Genomic DNA, 16,941 nt, shown 5'->3' on the forward strand with positions numbered 1-16,941 from the left:
GAAACTTATGATTAATAGTGCTATGAACTATTTGAGTATATTAAGGTTCATGGATCGTGTTTGGAAAAACACCGTAAGTATATTGGAAGCTTACAATTAATAATTCTGATGAACTGAGATATGTTCAATAGAAAATATGAATTATTATGGGATTAATAATGCTGATGATCACTATTTGAGAATATTAGTATACTTACAGTGTTTTTCCAAACACGATCCATGAACCTTAATATACTCAAATAGTTCATCGGAACTATTAATCGCATAATAATTCATATTTTCTATTGAACATATCTCAGTTTAGTTATTTTCATCAAAATTAAATTTGTAAGGCACAACACAACCTGGATATTGTAAATAAAAATTATAACCATCTCCTGAGATAAAATTTCGTAATCCTCAATGTATGGATTGTTAATTTCAAATCAAAGCTTAACACCGTAGTTGCTGCTTTAAATGCACAAGTAATTGTTTCATAATAATTAATAAGATGATGTCAGAAATTACCTGACAAATTTTGTGAACTATTTGAAAGTATCTGAAATTTTTTATCTAAAAAGGTCATAAAAATTTGATAATATGATGATCACGGTTAGAAAGTTATGTTATTTTTACATGGATTATTAAAAAAATAGGGCGAGGAGGCCTTATTAATTTATTTGCATAAAAAGATTGTTTCTTTAGATATAATATTTTAAATTATTTTATGAACTTCCGTTTCTTGATAATATAATTAGTAGTATTCTACATTTTATTTGTTTACGGTTTGAAAAAATAAATATTTTATTAATATATATATATATATATATATATATATATATATATATATATATATATATATATATATATATATATATATATATATATATATATATATATATATATATTAGAGAATAGTATTTAGTACGTATGAAATCCTTTTTGGTGACGAATTCGTAGCATGGCAGCTGACGGACACAGCGTGTAACTCACAAAATTTTCAGGAATATCCAGCATAATGATATAATAGCCGAGATATGTTCAATAGAAAATATGAATTATTATGCGATTAATAGTGCTGATGAACTATTTGAGTATATTAAGGTTCATGGATCGTGTTTGGAAAAACACCGTAAGTATATTGGAAACTTATGATTAATAGTGCTATGAACTATTTGAGTATATTAAGGTTCATGGATCGTGTTTGGAAAAACACCGTAAGTATATTAGAAGCTTACAATTAATAATTCTGATGAACTGAGATATGTTCAATAGAAAATATGAATTATTATGGGATTAATAATGCTGATGATCACTATTTGAGAATATTAGTATACTTACAGTGTTTTTCCAAACACGATCCATGAACCTTAATATACTCAAATAGTTCATCGGAACTATTAATCGCATAATAATTCATATTTTCTATTGAACATATCTCAGTTGAGTTATTTTCATCAAAATTAAATTTGTAAGGCACAACACAACCTGGATATTGTAAATAAAAATTATAACCATCTCCTGAGATAAAATTTCGTAATCCTCAATGTATGGATTGTTAATTTCAAATCAAAGCTTAACACCGTAGTTGCTGCTTTAAATGCACAAGTTGTTGTTTCATAATAATTAATAAGATGATGTCAGAAATTACCTGACAAATTTTATGAACTATTTGAAAGTATCTGAAATTTTTTATCTAAAGAGGTCATAAAATTTGATAATATGATGCTCACAGTTAGAAAGTTATGTTATTTTTACATTGATTATTAAAAAAATAAGGCGAGGAGGCCTTATTAATTTATTTGCATAAAAATATTGTTTCTTTAGATATAATATTTTAAATTATTTTATGAACTTCCGTTTCTTGATAATATAATTAGTAGTATTCTACATTTTATTTTTTTACGGTTTGAAAAAATAAATATTTTATTAATATATATATATATATATATATATATATATATATATATATATATATATATATATATATATATATATATATATATATATATATATATATATATATATATATATATATATATATATATATTAGAGAATAGTATTTAGTACGTATGAAATCCTTTTTGGTGACGAATTCGTAGCATGGCAGCTGACGGACACAGCGTGTAACTCACAAAATTTTCGGGAATATCCAGCATAATGATATAATAGCCGAGATATGTTCAATAGAAAATATGAATTATTATGCGATTAATAGTGCTGATGAACTATTTGAGTATATTAAGGTTCATGGATCGTGTTTGGAAAAACACCGTAAGTATATTGGAAACTTATGATTAATAGTGCTATGAACTATTTGAGTATATTAAGGTTCATGGATCGTGTTTGGAAAAACACCGTAAGTATATTGGAAGCTTACAATTAATAATTCTGATGAACTGAGATATGTTCAATAGAAAATATGAATTATTATGGGATTAATAATGCTGATGATCACTATTTGAGAATATTAGTATACTTACAGTGTTTTTCCAAACACGATCCATGAACCTTAATATACTCAAATAGTTCATCGGAACTATTAATCGCATAATAATTCATATTTTCTATTGAACATATCTCAGTTGAGTTATTTTCATCAAAATTAAATTTGTAAGGCACAACACAACCTGGATATTGTAAATAAAAATTATAACCATCTCCTGAGATAAAATTTCGTAATCCTCAATGTATGGATTGTTAATTTCAAATCAAAGCTTAACACCGTAGTTGCTGCTTTAAATGCACAAGTTGTTGTTTCATAATAATTAATAAGATGATGTCAGAAATTACCTGACAAATTTTATGAACTATTTGAAAGTATCTGAAATTTTTTATCTAAAGAGGTCATAAAATTTGATAATATGATGCTCACAGTTAGAAAGTTATGTTATTTTTACATTGATTATTAAAAAAATAAGGCGAGGAGGCCTTATTAATTTATTTGCATAAAAATATTGTTTCTTTAGATATAATATTTTAAATTATTTTATGAACTTCCGTTTCTTGATAATATAATTAGTAGTATTCTACATTTTATTTTTTTACGGTTTGAAAAAATAAATATTTTATTAATATATATATATATATATATATATATATATATATATATATATATATATATATATATATATATATATATATATATATATATATATATATATATATTAGAGAATAGTATTTAGTACGTATGAAATCCTTTTTGGTGACGAATTCGTAGCATGGCAGCTGACGGACACAGCGTGTAACTCACAAAATTTTCGGGAATATCCAGCATAATGATATAATAGCCGAGATATGTTCAATAGAAAATATGAATTATTATGCGATTAATAGTGCTGATGAACTATTTGAGTATATTAAGGTTCATGGATCGTGTTTGGAAAAACACCGTAAGTATATTGGAAACTTATGATTAATAGTGCTATGAACTATTTGAGTATATTAAGGTTCATGGATCGTGTTTGGAAAAACACCGTAAGTATATTGGAAGCTTACAATTAATAATTCTGATGAACTGAGATATGTTCAATAGAAAATATGAATTATTATGGGATTAATAATGCTGATGATCACTATTTGAGAATATTAGTATACTTACAGTGTTTTTCCAAACACGATCCATGAACCTTAATATACTCAAATAGTTCATCGGAACTATTAATCGCATAATAATTCATATTTTCTATTGAACATATCTCAGTTGAGTTATTTTCATCAAAATTAAATTTGTAAGGCACAACACAACCTGGATATTGTAAATAAAAATTATAACCATCTCCTGAGATAAAATTTCGTAATCCTCAATGTATGGATTGTTAATTTCAAATCAAAGCTTAACACCGTAGTTGCTGCTTTAAATGCACAAGTTGTTGTTTCATAATAATTAATAAGATGATGTCAGAAATTACCTGACAAATTTTATGAACTATTTGAAAGTATCTGAAATTTTTTATCTAAAGAGGTCATAAAATTTGATAATATGATGCTCACAGTTAGAAAGTTATGTTATTTTTACATTGATTATTAAAAAAATAAGGCGAGGAGGCCTTATTAATTTATTTGCATAAAAATATTGTTTCTTTAGATATAATATTTTAAATTATTTTATGAACTTCCGTTTCTTGATAATATAATTAGTAGTATTCTACATTTTATTTGTTTACAGTTTGAAAAAATAAATATTTTTATTAATGAATATATATATATTCCGCAAAATAGTTCGTCAAAAATTGAAGACTTCATCTTCAATTTTAAGTCTATAGGTTGCCCCATATACTGCAACCCCATCACCATAGAAAACTCTGAGGCTTCAAAAGGTACCTGAATTTCTTCTCCAAACCTAAACGACATTGTCTTAGGCTGAAAACGTCTCATCACGGCTAACACCTTAGTCAAACTATGACTAAAGTTTGGCATATCCAGAAAAATTTCAAATGGAGTGCTTTTGATAGCCTCAAATTGTGCAGTCCCCATCTTCAATTTTACTTTATCAATCGTATCCCTGAAGCTCGAGGGCGAACAACGGGAAAATTGCGCACACTTCTCATTAGAGGCCATTTCTGCAAAATATGACAGATCACAAAGTACTAAGATATATATATATATATATATATATATATATATATATATATATATTAGAGAATAGTATTTAATACGTATGAAATCCTTTTTGGTGACGAATTCGTAGCATGGCAGCTGACGGACACAGCGTGTAACCTACAAAATCTTTGGGAATATCCAGCATAATGATATAATAACCGAGATATGTTCAATAGAAAATATGAATTATTATGCGATTAATAGTGCTGATGAATTATTTGAGTATATTAAGGTTCATGGATCGTGTTTGGAAAAACACCGTAAGTATATTAGAAACTTATGATTAATAGTGCTATGAACTATTTGAGTATATTAAGGTTCATGGATCGTGTTTGGAAAAACAACGTAAGTATATTGGAAACTTACGATTAATAGTTCTGATGAACTGAGATATGTTCAATAGAAAATATGAATTATTATGGGATTAATAATGTTGATGAACTATTTGAGTATATTAGTATACTTACAGTGTTTTTCCAAACACGATCCATGAACCTTAATATACTCAAATAGTTTATCAGAACTATTAATCGCATAATAATTCATATTTTCTATTGAACATATCTCAGTTGAGTTATTTTCATTAAAATTAAATTTGTAAGGCACAACACAACCTGGATATTGTAAATAAAAATTATTAACCATCTCCTGAGATAAAATTTCGTAATCCTCAATGTATGGATTGTTAATTTCAAATCAAAGCTTCACACCGTAGTTACTCCCATGGCTCTGATACCATCTAAAACCCAGAAATTATAAGAGTTTGTCAAAAGCAATGAAGCAAATCAGTTGCTTAAATATACAAGAAAAACCCAGAAAAGTCCCAACAACGCCTGCGTCACTTCTGGACATGATGGCAATAAGGACAACGGGCACGAAGTATATTTAACCAAACTGATTCATTCAAGCTTCAACATGACTTAAAATTTTTGAATTTAAAATGACATTAACAGAAACTTTATTTAGTCAAGCCATGATCTAGCACATATACAATCTAGCCGACCATATAGGCGGCATAAACTGAAAATAAAGTAATAACAAAATTTAAATACAGAAAATTAAAATACATACAATGATAAAGACGACCCGTAGCAAGCTTTTATTTATAAAACACAAGGTTTTTACAAGAGAGAGGTTAGGGAGAGAGTAGGAAAGGCCAGAAAACTGAATCCCCTTCCAGAATGAAAGACAAGCCTATAAATAGAGAAATCGCGGACATGGAATAATAATAATAATAATAATAATAATAATAATAATAATAATAATAATAATAATAATAATAATAATAATAATAATAATAATAATAATAATAATAATAATAATAATAATAATAATAATAATAATAATAATAATAATAATAATAATAATAATAATAATAATAATAATAATAATAATAATAATAATAATAATAATAATAATAATAATAATAATAATAATAATAATAATAATAATAATGGTAAATTACAACCAAGCCCCTGAGGTATGGTCAAATTATGAAAACCCCCTCCTATTTGGGTAATTATAACCATCCACCTCAACTATAAATCTTCTTACACGTCCATCCTTGTGGTTTCAAATTTAGTGGAATCTTCGAGATTATATGGAATATTATCACTTTTGTACCCGTTTTATTCCATTTGAACTCCACATTTTGAAGCAAGGTGATCATAATATGTGTTTTTTGGCTTGTATATATCAGATTATGGTGCATTAGAAACTGTATTTTTACACAAATACGAGTACAAACTAGAGCACATTCCACGAAATCTAGATGATTATGTTGAATTTGACACCATAAGGGTAGATGTGTAAGAAAAAACATAGTTGCGAGGGTTTTTCGTAAAGCGACCATACCTCAGGGGTGATTGTAATTTACCCTAATAATAATAATAATTTTACCATATTATTAAATTATCGATATTACTAAGAAAATATATAGAATACCAATCCGAATAAATTAAATATATTTTCAACAAAATACTATAATATGACTTGCAGTATTTAAATACGATGTATTGTTAAGCAGGAAGGGAAATTGCGTATCACAATAAAACAGCGTCGTTTCGTCCAAACCTCTATTTGTAGGGTTTTGCACAAAATCTCCTCTGTTTCGCATCAACCGCCATGGATGTACAAACCGCGCCCCCTCCTCCTCCTCCGCCGTGCTGGAGCAGCATCCTAAAGCAACAGCCTCCACAACAGCAACCGCCGCCGCACGAACTCTTATTCCCCTCCGCCGCCGCCGCGGCGCAAAAGAGCGGTTTATTGGTGGGGAACTGCCAATCGACGAAAGGAATTGCGGTGGCGGTGGTCGACGCCAACGCCATAATCCAGGGCGGACAGAAGCTAATTCACTCCGCCGACCGATTCGTTTCCGTCGCCGAGGTCATCACCGAGATTCGCGACCCCACTTCCCGCCACTCCCTCAATTTATTGCCGTTCACCGTCGACACTCTAGAACCAACCCCTGATTCTCTGAAGAAAGGTATACTTGTCGACTTCAATTTTTATTTCGCGTATTTTCGATTTCAATTGATTTACTGTGTGTGGATGTGTCCATTTTTTTGCGTATAAAAAAAAATATTCTGAATTAGGTTTTTTTGTAAAACAGTCCTTAGATTTTTGTTGAGGAATTTATAGTGGTTTCTCTCCGTTGTTATTTATCAATGTGGGTTGTTTATGTATGCTAGATGAGTTAGTATGATCCTTGTATCAAGCAAAGTTTCGTTCTTTATTATCGTTGCGAAATAGGAGTAGACAACATCGACACAATTATTTCGTTTATCAACTTTCACTTTTCATTACAATGCAAACACTAGTATTAATAGTTCTCTTACGATAACTTGTTCGAGCCAAAGTAGTTTATCTTATTCGTTACTTGATTTCTGATCTTACAGTGGTCAGCTTTGCGAAAGCTACTGGTGACTTGCAAACACTTTCAGACGTGGATCTGAAACTCCTCGCTCTGACTTATACGTTGGAAGCTCAAATTCATGGAACACAGCATCTCAGAGACAACCCACCGCCTATTAAAGCTGTTAATGTTAAAAGGCTGCCGGAAAAAGAATTGCCAGGCTGGGGTTCGAACGTCCCTAATATCGAAGAGTGGGAAGCACTTGACCAAATGGTTGATAACGGACCGAATCTTGATTCTAGAATTCTACCCTTAAAAAATTTGAAACTTAATTTGGATTCAGACAATCAATCTTGTAACGAGGATGTCTCAAGTCAAGCTGGAAGTGAGTCACAGAACACTGAGAATCATCAAGAAAATGGCGATGGTGGCTTTAATAGGCCCGTGAAATACTTCCCAAAGAAGAAAGAGATCAAAATCGACGAGAAAAAAATGGTGGCTGATGGTATCGACGCATCTCAGGGGCAATCTGAGGAAAATGCCGATGATTGGCTGCCAGCTGTCAGTAGAAGCACTCATAGAAGATTCCTCAGGAGGAAAGCTAGGCGTGAGACGAGCGAAGAACAGTCTGAGCTTGGTAGCCAACAAGGCAACTCGAGTGATGTAGTGAATGAAAACCTAGACGATGTTCCCGAACTTTTGGTCGACGAAAGTTATGGTAAGGTCACCGACGAGATGAATGGAGATGATGGGGGTATTTCTGGAAATTTTGCTCAGATGAAACTGGAAGAAGATGGTGGTGCCGAAGAGGAGGAATATATCGAAACAACGGATCAAGAAAGCCAGGGAAATGAAAATTCGGATACTTTGAATACGGATGATTTAAGCAGTGAACAGAGCTGGACACTCAGGTCATTATCCGAGTCTAGCGTGGCGTGTATTACCAGTGATTTTGCCATGCAGAATGTGCTGCTTCAGATTGGTTTACGTCTTCTTGCACCCGGAGGAATGCAGATTCGTGAGCTTCACAGGTATAATAAATAGGGATTGTTATAGTTCCAATTGAATCGCTAATTGATTCTTATCTGAGAAATTATTCTTTCTTATTATATTTGATTATTTAACTCGTTATATTTTTGTGTGTAGATGGGTGTTGAAATGCCATGCTTGCTTTAAGGTGACTACTGAGATTGGTAGGATTTTCTGCCCCTCGTGTGGAAATGGAGGCACACTAAGGAAAGTAGCTGTTACGGTTAATGAAAATGGTATTGTGTTGGCTGCTCGTCGACCTCGCATATCCTTGCGTGGAACAAAGGTATTATTTTTACTTTATTTCAAATTCTTTATTGGTGCAATCATCTATTTTGCGTAAAATCGAATTCCCATGAGATTTGATTACAATTACATGTGTGTGTGTCTATACGCAGTTTTCAATACCTTCACCACAAGGAGGTAGAGAAGGAGTTACCAAGAATCCTATCTTACGAGAAGATCAACTTCCGCAGAAGTTTCTTTATCCCAAGAACAAGAAGAAAAATAACCAGGTTTGACTTTTTTTTTTTTTTTTAGCTTTTTCGCAATTTATGTTCGTTAGTTATCGTTCTACGATGTTCGGAGAAATGACTAGGGTTAGCTGTTTTGTAGGACGGTGACGTTTTCATTCCAGATGATGTTTTCCGGCACACTAATAAGAGAGGTCCAATCCAGCCTCCAGTTAGGAAAGCATTAGCTGTTTTCAGTGGAAAAAGGAACCCTAACGACAATCATTATGCACCTCCTAAACGTTGATTTTATCGTATTTCCGATTTTTATTTATTAATCTGACCCTGAGAATTCTAGTATAGCAACTTCGATGCATGTGGGTGGCAACTTAAAGAAGAAGAAAGTGAGTTTTTTTTTTTCCTTCTGTTTTTGACATTTTTATTGTTTATTTTTCGTATTGTGGACAATTTGCATGTATTGCAAGTATTTTAAGTTTATGTGATTTTTGAAACATTTTGTTATTTTATATATTTTATTTGTTTATTCTTTTTTGCCTTTTCTCTGTTTCCAAAGCCAATACCTTGATGACAATCCTATTTTTGCATTGCATAATTGCAAGTTTTGATCAATTAAAAAAAAATAAAAAAAATATGGGATTAATTTTTTTAAAAAGAGTAAATTACGATAAAATTCCTCATGTTATGGTAATTACAACCATCCTCTCATATATGAATCTTCTTACACGTCCATCTCTAGTTTTGTACTCGTTTTATCTCATTCAAGCTCTATATTTTAAAACAAGATGATCATAAAATGTGTCTCTTAACTTGTAAATATCAAATGGTGGTGTATCAGAAATTACATTTTTACACAAAACGAGTACAAACTAGAGAACATTCCACGAAAAATTCTGCTTAATTTGATCCCGTAAGGGCGGACGTATAAGAAAATACATTGTTGAGAGATTGTTGTAATTATCAAAACATGAGGGGTTCTTTCGTAATTTGACCTTACCTCAAGGGTGGCCGTGCAACCGAATCTTGTAGTATAACTTCTCTATGAATCAAACATTAGATTCCAACAAATTCGACAGTACATTGAAATTCAGTTTTACAAATCTGAAGAAAAAAATGTTAATACAAAGAATTGGAACAACCTTCAACACATCACAAACATAAAAGTTAAAGTAACTATCTATTTTCTTTTTCCACATTTACAGTGTTAGCATCATCAAAGTCAAAGTCAACTACGAAGAGAGCTCGAGTTCAGCCCAAGCCAAAGACGACGCCTTCATCTCAGCCGATATAGACGTATCTATCCCGTTTTCTAACATAGCGCACAATTCTCCCATCGAAACCCTAGTACTCGAACTAGGACATATACACAGTTTCGCCACCTCACACACCACTTTCAAATCCTCGTCTCTGAAATGTTTCAACGCGGGGTCCACAACACTAGACATAATATCCGGCATTTCCAAATACTCCTTCGCCTGAAAATAAAAATAATAAAAATATAATAATATTAAACTAATCGGTTAAAAAAAAAAGTTCGAAAAGTTTCGTAGTTTCAACTAACCCAATCAACTAAGCACCCTTTGTCTTTGGAATACGAGGGTCTCCCGCTGATGATTTCGAGTAATAAAATCCCGAAAGCGTAAATATTTCCCTGTACATCGAGATATCGCCTTTCCAAAGAACTTGGAAGTATACAAACAGCCCCTTCGTTGCTTATTGTGCCTGTGCTCTTCTCCGATCTCGATAGCACCGTTTTCCAGCACTCAAAATCAACGAGCTGGATTTAAAAAAAAAATTCAAAATATAAGAACTTCTAAATTTGAATCGTAAGGCCTCGTTTAATTGGTAAGATTAACAAAAATTAATTAAATAATTAGATCTTACTGGATGTTCGATTAGTCCAATAACATTTTGGGCCGGCCCACAATTGTGGAAAAAATTGTTCTAATCTTATCTTAAGAACCAAACGAGGCCTAAGTTATTTCGTAAAAGAACTATCAACAGTATCTTTCCACTCTTTAAAGTTTAAACCTCAGACCCGAATATTTTTTCTCTAATTATTATCGATTTTATTGTATTTTTTGAATTAAAATAATAAAAAAATGTAATTAAAAATCAGAAAAATAAAATAAAAATTTCAAAAATTCATGTAGTATCAGCAGGAACTATCTGGGATAATTTTCGTGATTTTTAAAATATATTTTGATATTTTTATCTATTTATTATCTATTTTATTGTATTGTTTGAATTAAAATAATAAAAAAATATAATTAAAAACCAGAAAAATAGTGTTAGTATATGAAAAAAAAAATTTAGGGTTCACCTTGGGAGAAAAATCGTCGGTGAGATAAATGGAACTCGAGCTCAATTCGGAAATAGTAAACGGAGGATCGATTTCCGTGTGAAGATACTTTAGACCCTCGGCAATTCCGATTATAATTTTCATACGCCTCGTCCAAGAAAACTGCCACCCTTCTCCATCTGCAAATTTAATCAGAATAAAATTCCCCAAAAATCAAATATAATAACAAGAAAAAAAAAAACATAAAAATCGAAATTAATTAATTAACTCACAATGAAGGTGCTCGTAAAGTGTCCCGTTCGAAGCATATTCAAACACGAGCATCCTCGTAAATTCGTTGCTTTCTCTGCAATAACCTAATAATTTTCCTACATTTTTGTGGTTCAACCTAGCCAAATCCGCCACCTGGACAACAAAAACCCGTAATTAGAGTTTGAATTTTTTTTATTTTTTTCGAAAATGGAAATGTTTAATGAATATAAAAAGAAAAAGGGTTTACCTCTTTTTGAAAGTAAAGTTCGAGATATCCGGTCCAATGCTCTTCTTTAATGCAAAGGGATATTACGGCAATTTCGGGTCCGTTTTTCATTGTACCTTTGTATACTATGCTGTCTGGGGAAGAACCGATAATGTTGCTAAAATCTTCGCATGCTACCTCGAGTTCTTGTCTGCTAAATCTCGTTACATCTTTTAATGTTACTGAATCTGCATGAAGAAAATATTTTAAAATTTACGAGCGTAGAAAGCTTGTACTTGATTACGATGCCGTGACCATTTTTATTTTATTGCATTTGATTTTAGTCACCCGAATTGCTATAAAAAAACTCGTGTTATAAATATTAGCAAAAAAAAAAAGCCTATGATGCATTTTTTTTAGCCCACATGAAAATGAATCATAGGGGCGAGTTTGCTAATATTTATTACAAGGGGAGTTTTTTTATAATTAGAGTAAAACACCGGGGGTGCTAAATGCAATAAACCTTTTTATTAGATAATTACTTATTACATACATTATCATGGAAAATGTAGTAATTCCTAACCAATTCAATCATGTAATCCTAAGTCCTAACCAATTCCATCAAGCTTATCCACATTGCCAAACGAGGCCTAGAGGGACTAATGATTTAATCAAACATACGGAGAATTATAGTCGAAACACGACCCCCCTTTTTCTATTAAAGATAAGGGCTAATTGCGGCCACCCCCTGAAATATGGCCAAATTACAAAAAAACCCTCTTGTTCGGAAAATTACAGCCACCCCCCTTCTTTTAAATATTTGTACATAAAATTTATGTAATACAGTTATTTACCGAACCAAATCGTATGTCAGTTCGGTAAACGGTATAAAATGTTGGCGTACCGAAATTTCGGTTCGGTTTTTACCGATTTAACATCCCTAAATTTACCTCTGGAGGGGTATTTTCGTAAGATAATACTTAGTTAAGGGGGGTGGCGGTAATTACCCAAACAGGAGGGGGTTTTCGTAATTTGACCATAACTCAAGCGGTGGCCGCAATTTACCCTAAAGATAATTACATTATCATGGACAATGTAATCCTAACCAATTCAATCAATCTTTATCAATCCCATCAACATTGCCAAACAAGGACTAAAGGGACTAAAAAGTAACTAACCTATGTAAATTGTCATGTAGTCCTTTGTACTTCCAAATTTCTTCCACGGGTTAGTAATCGAAGGCTTCCTCTTCCACTTTTGAAGCGCGGTGAAAATAGCAACGACAAAGAGCAAACCGACCATTATCCCGGTCACCGCTTCGAGGGCCAATAGCCAAGCGGGTTTCGACCCGTTGGATCCATGTTTCGACCCGTTTTCGATTGGCCTCCGCTTCGTATTAACAGGTGGAGCAGCACCACCTATAATAAGAAAGAACTAATTAAATAGACCATATAATCGCCTCGTAAAATATTATAAAAAATCAAGAAAAATTCAAATCCGACAAAAGATTGATTTTTTACGAGCCCTTTTTATCGTTAATTTTAAAAAAATGTGCAACTACGTACCACATTGTGCAGAAGGGCGCTGCTTTGGATCTTTCGCTTGAAGGCAATTGCCTTGAAAACTCGGTCTATATAATAATTATAAAAAAAGAAAATCGAATACAAAATGAAAAGTTAGGGCAACGAAAATAGACGAAACTAAAGTATAATTACAAAATAACCAGCGTACGGTACCTCGGTAGATACTCCAAGCACTTAGGTATGCTTCCACCAAAAAAATTAAATGATAAATCGACTACTTTTAATTGCGACAATCCACAAAATCCCATCGCGCTTCCTTTCGAAGCATACCTAAAATCAACGAATTTATAAAAATTTAGTCTACATAAAGAAAATAAAATTGAAGAATTTATAAAATTAATTAATAATTATTAGCTATAGCTTTCGTATGTAGACCCTCTCTTCGTATAGTTTAGTTTCCACTAATTATTTATTTCAAAGATACAATTTTACGACGTAAATTAATTTCGGTGAACGGTTATTCTTGTCAAAAAATTTAAAGGGTCAAAATATTTACGAGTCGTAAATATATATATACTTACATTTCATGTGTGCTCGACGGAGACTCTGAGCTATTAGTAGCAGGGATAGCTCCTTGAAACTTGTTTCTGTCGAGCCGAATTTCCTCGAGGTATTTCAATTTACCAATTTCGTAAGGTAACTTTCCACTCAATCCATTCGATTGCAGATTCCTTTACAAAAATAAAAACGATAAGCAATCACGAAACAGAAGAGTAGTAATTTATCTTATGCCAAAAAAAAAAAAAAAAAAAAAAAAAAAACGAACATTTTCTGAATGCTGGTTAAATTTCCAATCTCGTGCGGGATTGGTCCACTAAGCTGGTTTGAGCCTAAATCCAATATTTTGAGATTTTTCAGCATGCCGATTTCTTTAGGTATTATGCCAATCAACGAATTCCCATGCAAGATTCTGTTTTAATAAGATGAAGACAATTACGTCAGCAAGTTACTATAAATCGATTATAAAAAAACAACCCTAACTGGAAGAGAAGCTAAGCTTACAATTCTTGCAAAGTCGAGAGCTGGTAAAATTCTGGTGCGATAAAACCCTTTAAAGATGCCCCGGATATGTTACTGCAAATTCGAGCGAAATCAAGAATACGAACTCGAATTAGGCACTAATATCATCAACTTAAAGATAATGTTGTGTTTATTTATATAAAAAATATAAAAATAAAAAAAATCTTACAGCTTTACGACATGGTCAGCAGCCATCGAACAAGAGACGCCGAACCAATAACAAGGATCCGAATCTAGAGGATTCCAATTCGACAAAACGAGCAACGGGTCATCGAAAATAGCTCTCTTGAAAGATGTTAAAGCTTCAACTGAACCAAACAAACAAAACCCACAATTCCAATTTCAGTAAAAAAACCCAAAGAAACTAAGTTACTCAGTGAAATTCATCAATTAAAAATTTAAATTTAAATTTAATTTTTTTTTTAAATAAATCACTAAATTTAGTACATATTTTCTACTGAAACAATCACTAAAATCCAAGATTCATGTAACAAACATCCCACATTGCAATGAGTTTATAATTGTAAATCACAATTCACACAGGTAAAGAAATTAAAAAAAAAAAATTATGCATTTTAAAAAACAATTTCAATTCAAGAACAAGATCTTCACCTTCATTTCTTGGAAATGCGGTACAGCTGGCAAACAACACTCCAAACACGAGTACAAGAACTCGAAAAATCGAAGCAAAATATTTCATATTTCTTCAAGGTAAAAATCAAGCTCAAGAAATTGAAGAAAAACCCATAACGAGAGAGAGAGAGAGAGAGAGAGAGAGAGAGAGAGAGAGAGAGAGATGAAGGAGAGGTGGTCCAAGCTTCTTGAAGATGAAAAAGAAACGCGTGACAGAAAAATCAAGATTCTCTCTTTTTTGCTATCTCTTGAAAAAAAAAAAAAAGAATAAAAAAAATTAATTTGAAGTGGAGAAATCTTTGAATCGGAGAAACAGTAACAACTAACAACAACTACCGGAAGATGGGTAGTGAAGTTCAGAAGCAACCCATTATTTGTGGAAGTCTTTGATTCGAAGATTGGTTTTCGCTGAAACAAATTTAGAAATTAAAAAACAAGTGTCTTTTTTTTCGGATAATAATTCCAGCTGCAGAAAGTTTGTTAAAGAGGGGAAATTTAAAAATAAATAATAAATAAAATTAATCAACTGGGTTTGTGTTTTTTGGTTCTTGTTTGAGGAGCAAATGGAATTAAATTTCGAAAATGGAAGAGGTTTATCCTAAATTAGCGTATTGGGTAAAATTACGGGGACGCCCCTGAGCGAATGTCAAATTACGAAAATGCCACTCATTTTTCGGTGATTACAACTACCTTACTCAACTATAAATCTTCTTACGCGTCCATTGTTACGGTGTCAATTTCGACATAATTTTCTAGATTTTTAGGATTGTTCTCTAGTTTGTACTCGTTTTGTGGAGAAAAAAAAAATGCAGTTTCGATGCACCACAATCTGATATTTACAAGTTAATTAAGAGACACATTTTATGATCATCTTGTTTCAAAATGTGGAGCTTGAATAGGGTAAAATGGGAACAAATTGGAGAATATTCCACATAATTTAAATGATTTCACTAAATTTGACACCGTAAGGAATGAACGCGCAAAAATAATCGTAGTTAAGGGGAGTAATTGGAATTACCAAATATAATGGATTTTTTTATAAATAGACCTTACCTCGGGTGTGACGTACCATAATATAATTTTAATGAAAGAGAAAGATGAATCGAAGAGGAACCCTGCACATAGACAGCTTTTGCTTTAAGCTAATGATTGTAATTATTATGGGCGAGTGGGATTTGAAGATAACTATTTTAGAGGATAATCTTTATACATTAGAGTCACGAGAAATTAATAATTTTGCTTAAATAATAATTTTTTTTAACCCGAATTGATAAATTTTAGTTGCTTGACGATTTAATATTTTGTCGAATTAATAGAAATTTGTCGGTCCGACTGTATTAGTTTTATAGAGGTTTAATTGTGATATCCATATTTTTTTTATCTCTTTTGGATAATTTATATTGATATTCATTTCACCTTTGTATTTGGTGTCTTCCTTTTTAAGTGATGTTTTAATGTAGATGTGCAAAAATTTAATACCATATTAAATAATATCCATTTAAGTATATTAAAAAGAAATTCCAAAATTGTCATTTACACATGTTCAAAAGTTATTAAATGGTATTTTCTCTCAACGTAAATAAATGCTCATTTTTTCTTAATGGTAAATGACAAATGGCAAAATTTTAAATTAGTAAAAAATATAAATTAATTATACCTTATGTATAGTGTATAAACATTTAAAATGTATTAAAATAAAATTTAGTTTAACGTTTTATATATTTGTTTAATATTTATAATATTTAAAAAAAAAAAAAGATAAAAAACGAGTTGAAAATGAGTTTTATTAACTTACTACAATAAATAAAGGCATGAACTTCAATTATTTTTACTAATTATATAACGTATTACATCATCTGGCCAAAACATTTAATTTAATTAATGAAAGTGATATTTTGCTTAATCATTATATATAATTAGTAGTTGATAGTTGAACCATTAGAGCTGTTAACAACGTACTTAGGTTTATTAAAATAATACGATAATATTAATGATGTACTACTCCCTTAATA

General features: G+C 31.3%; 2 protein-coding genes across 2 annotated transcripts; one reads left to right on the forward strand and one right to left on the reverse strand.

Annotated features, from left to right (window-relative positions):
* The first annotated feature begins 6,573 nt into the window (after positions 1 to 6,573).
* On the forward strand, positions 6,574 to 9,428 carry LOC105966513 (RNA-binding NOB1-like protein). Its single transcript, XM_088818043.1, has 5 exons — positions 6,574 to 7,066; positions 7,479 to 8,466; positions 8,582 to 8,750; positions 8,863 to 8,979; positions 9,080 to 9,428. The coding sequence occupies exons 1-5, from the start codon at positions 6,706 to 6,708 to the stop codon at positions 9,221 to 9,223; spliced, it is 1,779 nt and encodes a 592-aa protein (XP_088674169.1). The 5' UTR covers positions 6,574 to 6,705; the 3' UTR covers positions 9,224 to 9,428.
* Positions 9,429 to 9,957: 529 nt separating this feature from the next.
* LOC105966527 (putative LRR receptor-like serine/threonine-protein kinase At1g63430) lies at positions 9,958 to 15,546 on the reverse strand. Its single transcript, XM_012991086.2, has 13 exons — positions 14,909 to 15,546; positions 14,466 to 14,604; positions 14,279 to 14,350; positions 14,043 to 14,186; positions 13,798 to 13,947; positions 13,430 to 13,546; positions 13,259 to 13,323; positions 12,872 to 13,111; positions 11,736 to 11,941; positions 11,509 to 11,641; positions 11,258 to 11,415; positions 10,496 to 10,711; positions 9,958 to 10,409 (listed from the first exon to the last, which is right to left on the reverse strand). Exons 1-13 carry the CDS (start codon positions 14,994 to 14,996, stop codon positions 10,164 to 10,166), a joined length of 1,974 nt encoding a protein of 657 aa, XP_012846540.2. The 5' UTR covers positions 14,997 to 15,546; the 3' UTR covers positions 9,958 to 10,163.
* Positions 15,547 to 16,941: the final 1,395 nt, after the last annotated feature.

This window comes from Erythranthe guttata, chromosome 1, assembly GCF_056151865.1.
Source record: "Erythranthe guttata isolate IM_541 chromosome 1, IM_541, whole genome shotgun sequence".
NCBI classification, from domain to species: Eukaryota; Viridiplantae; Streptophyta; class Magnoliopsida; order Lamiales; family Phrymaceae; genus Erythranthe; species Erythranthe guttata.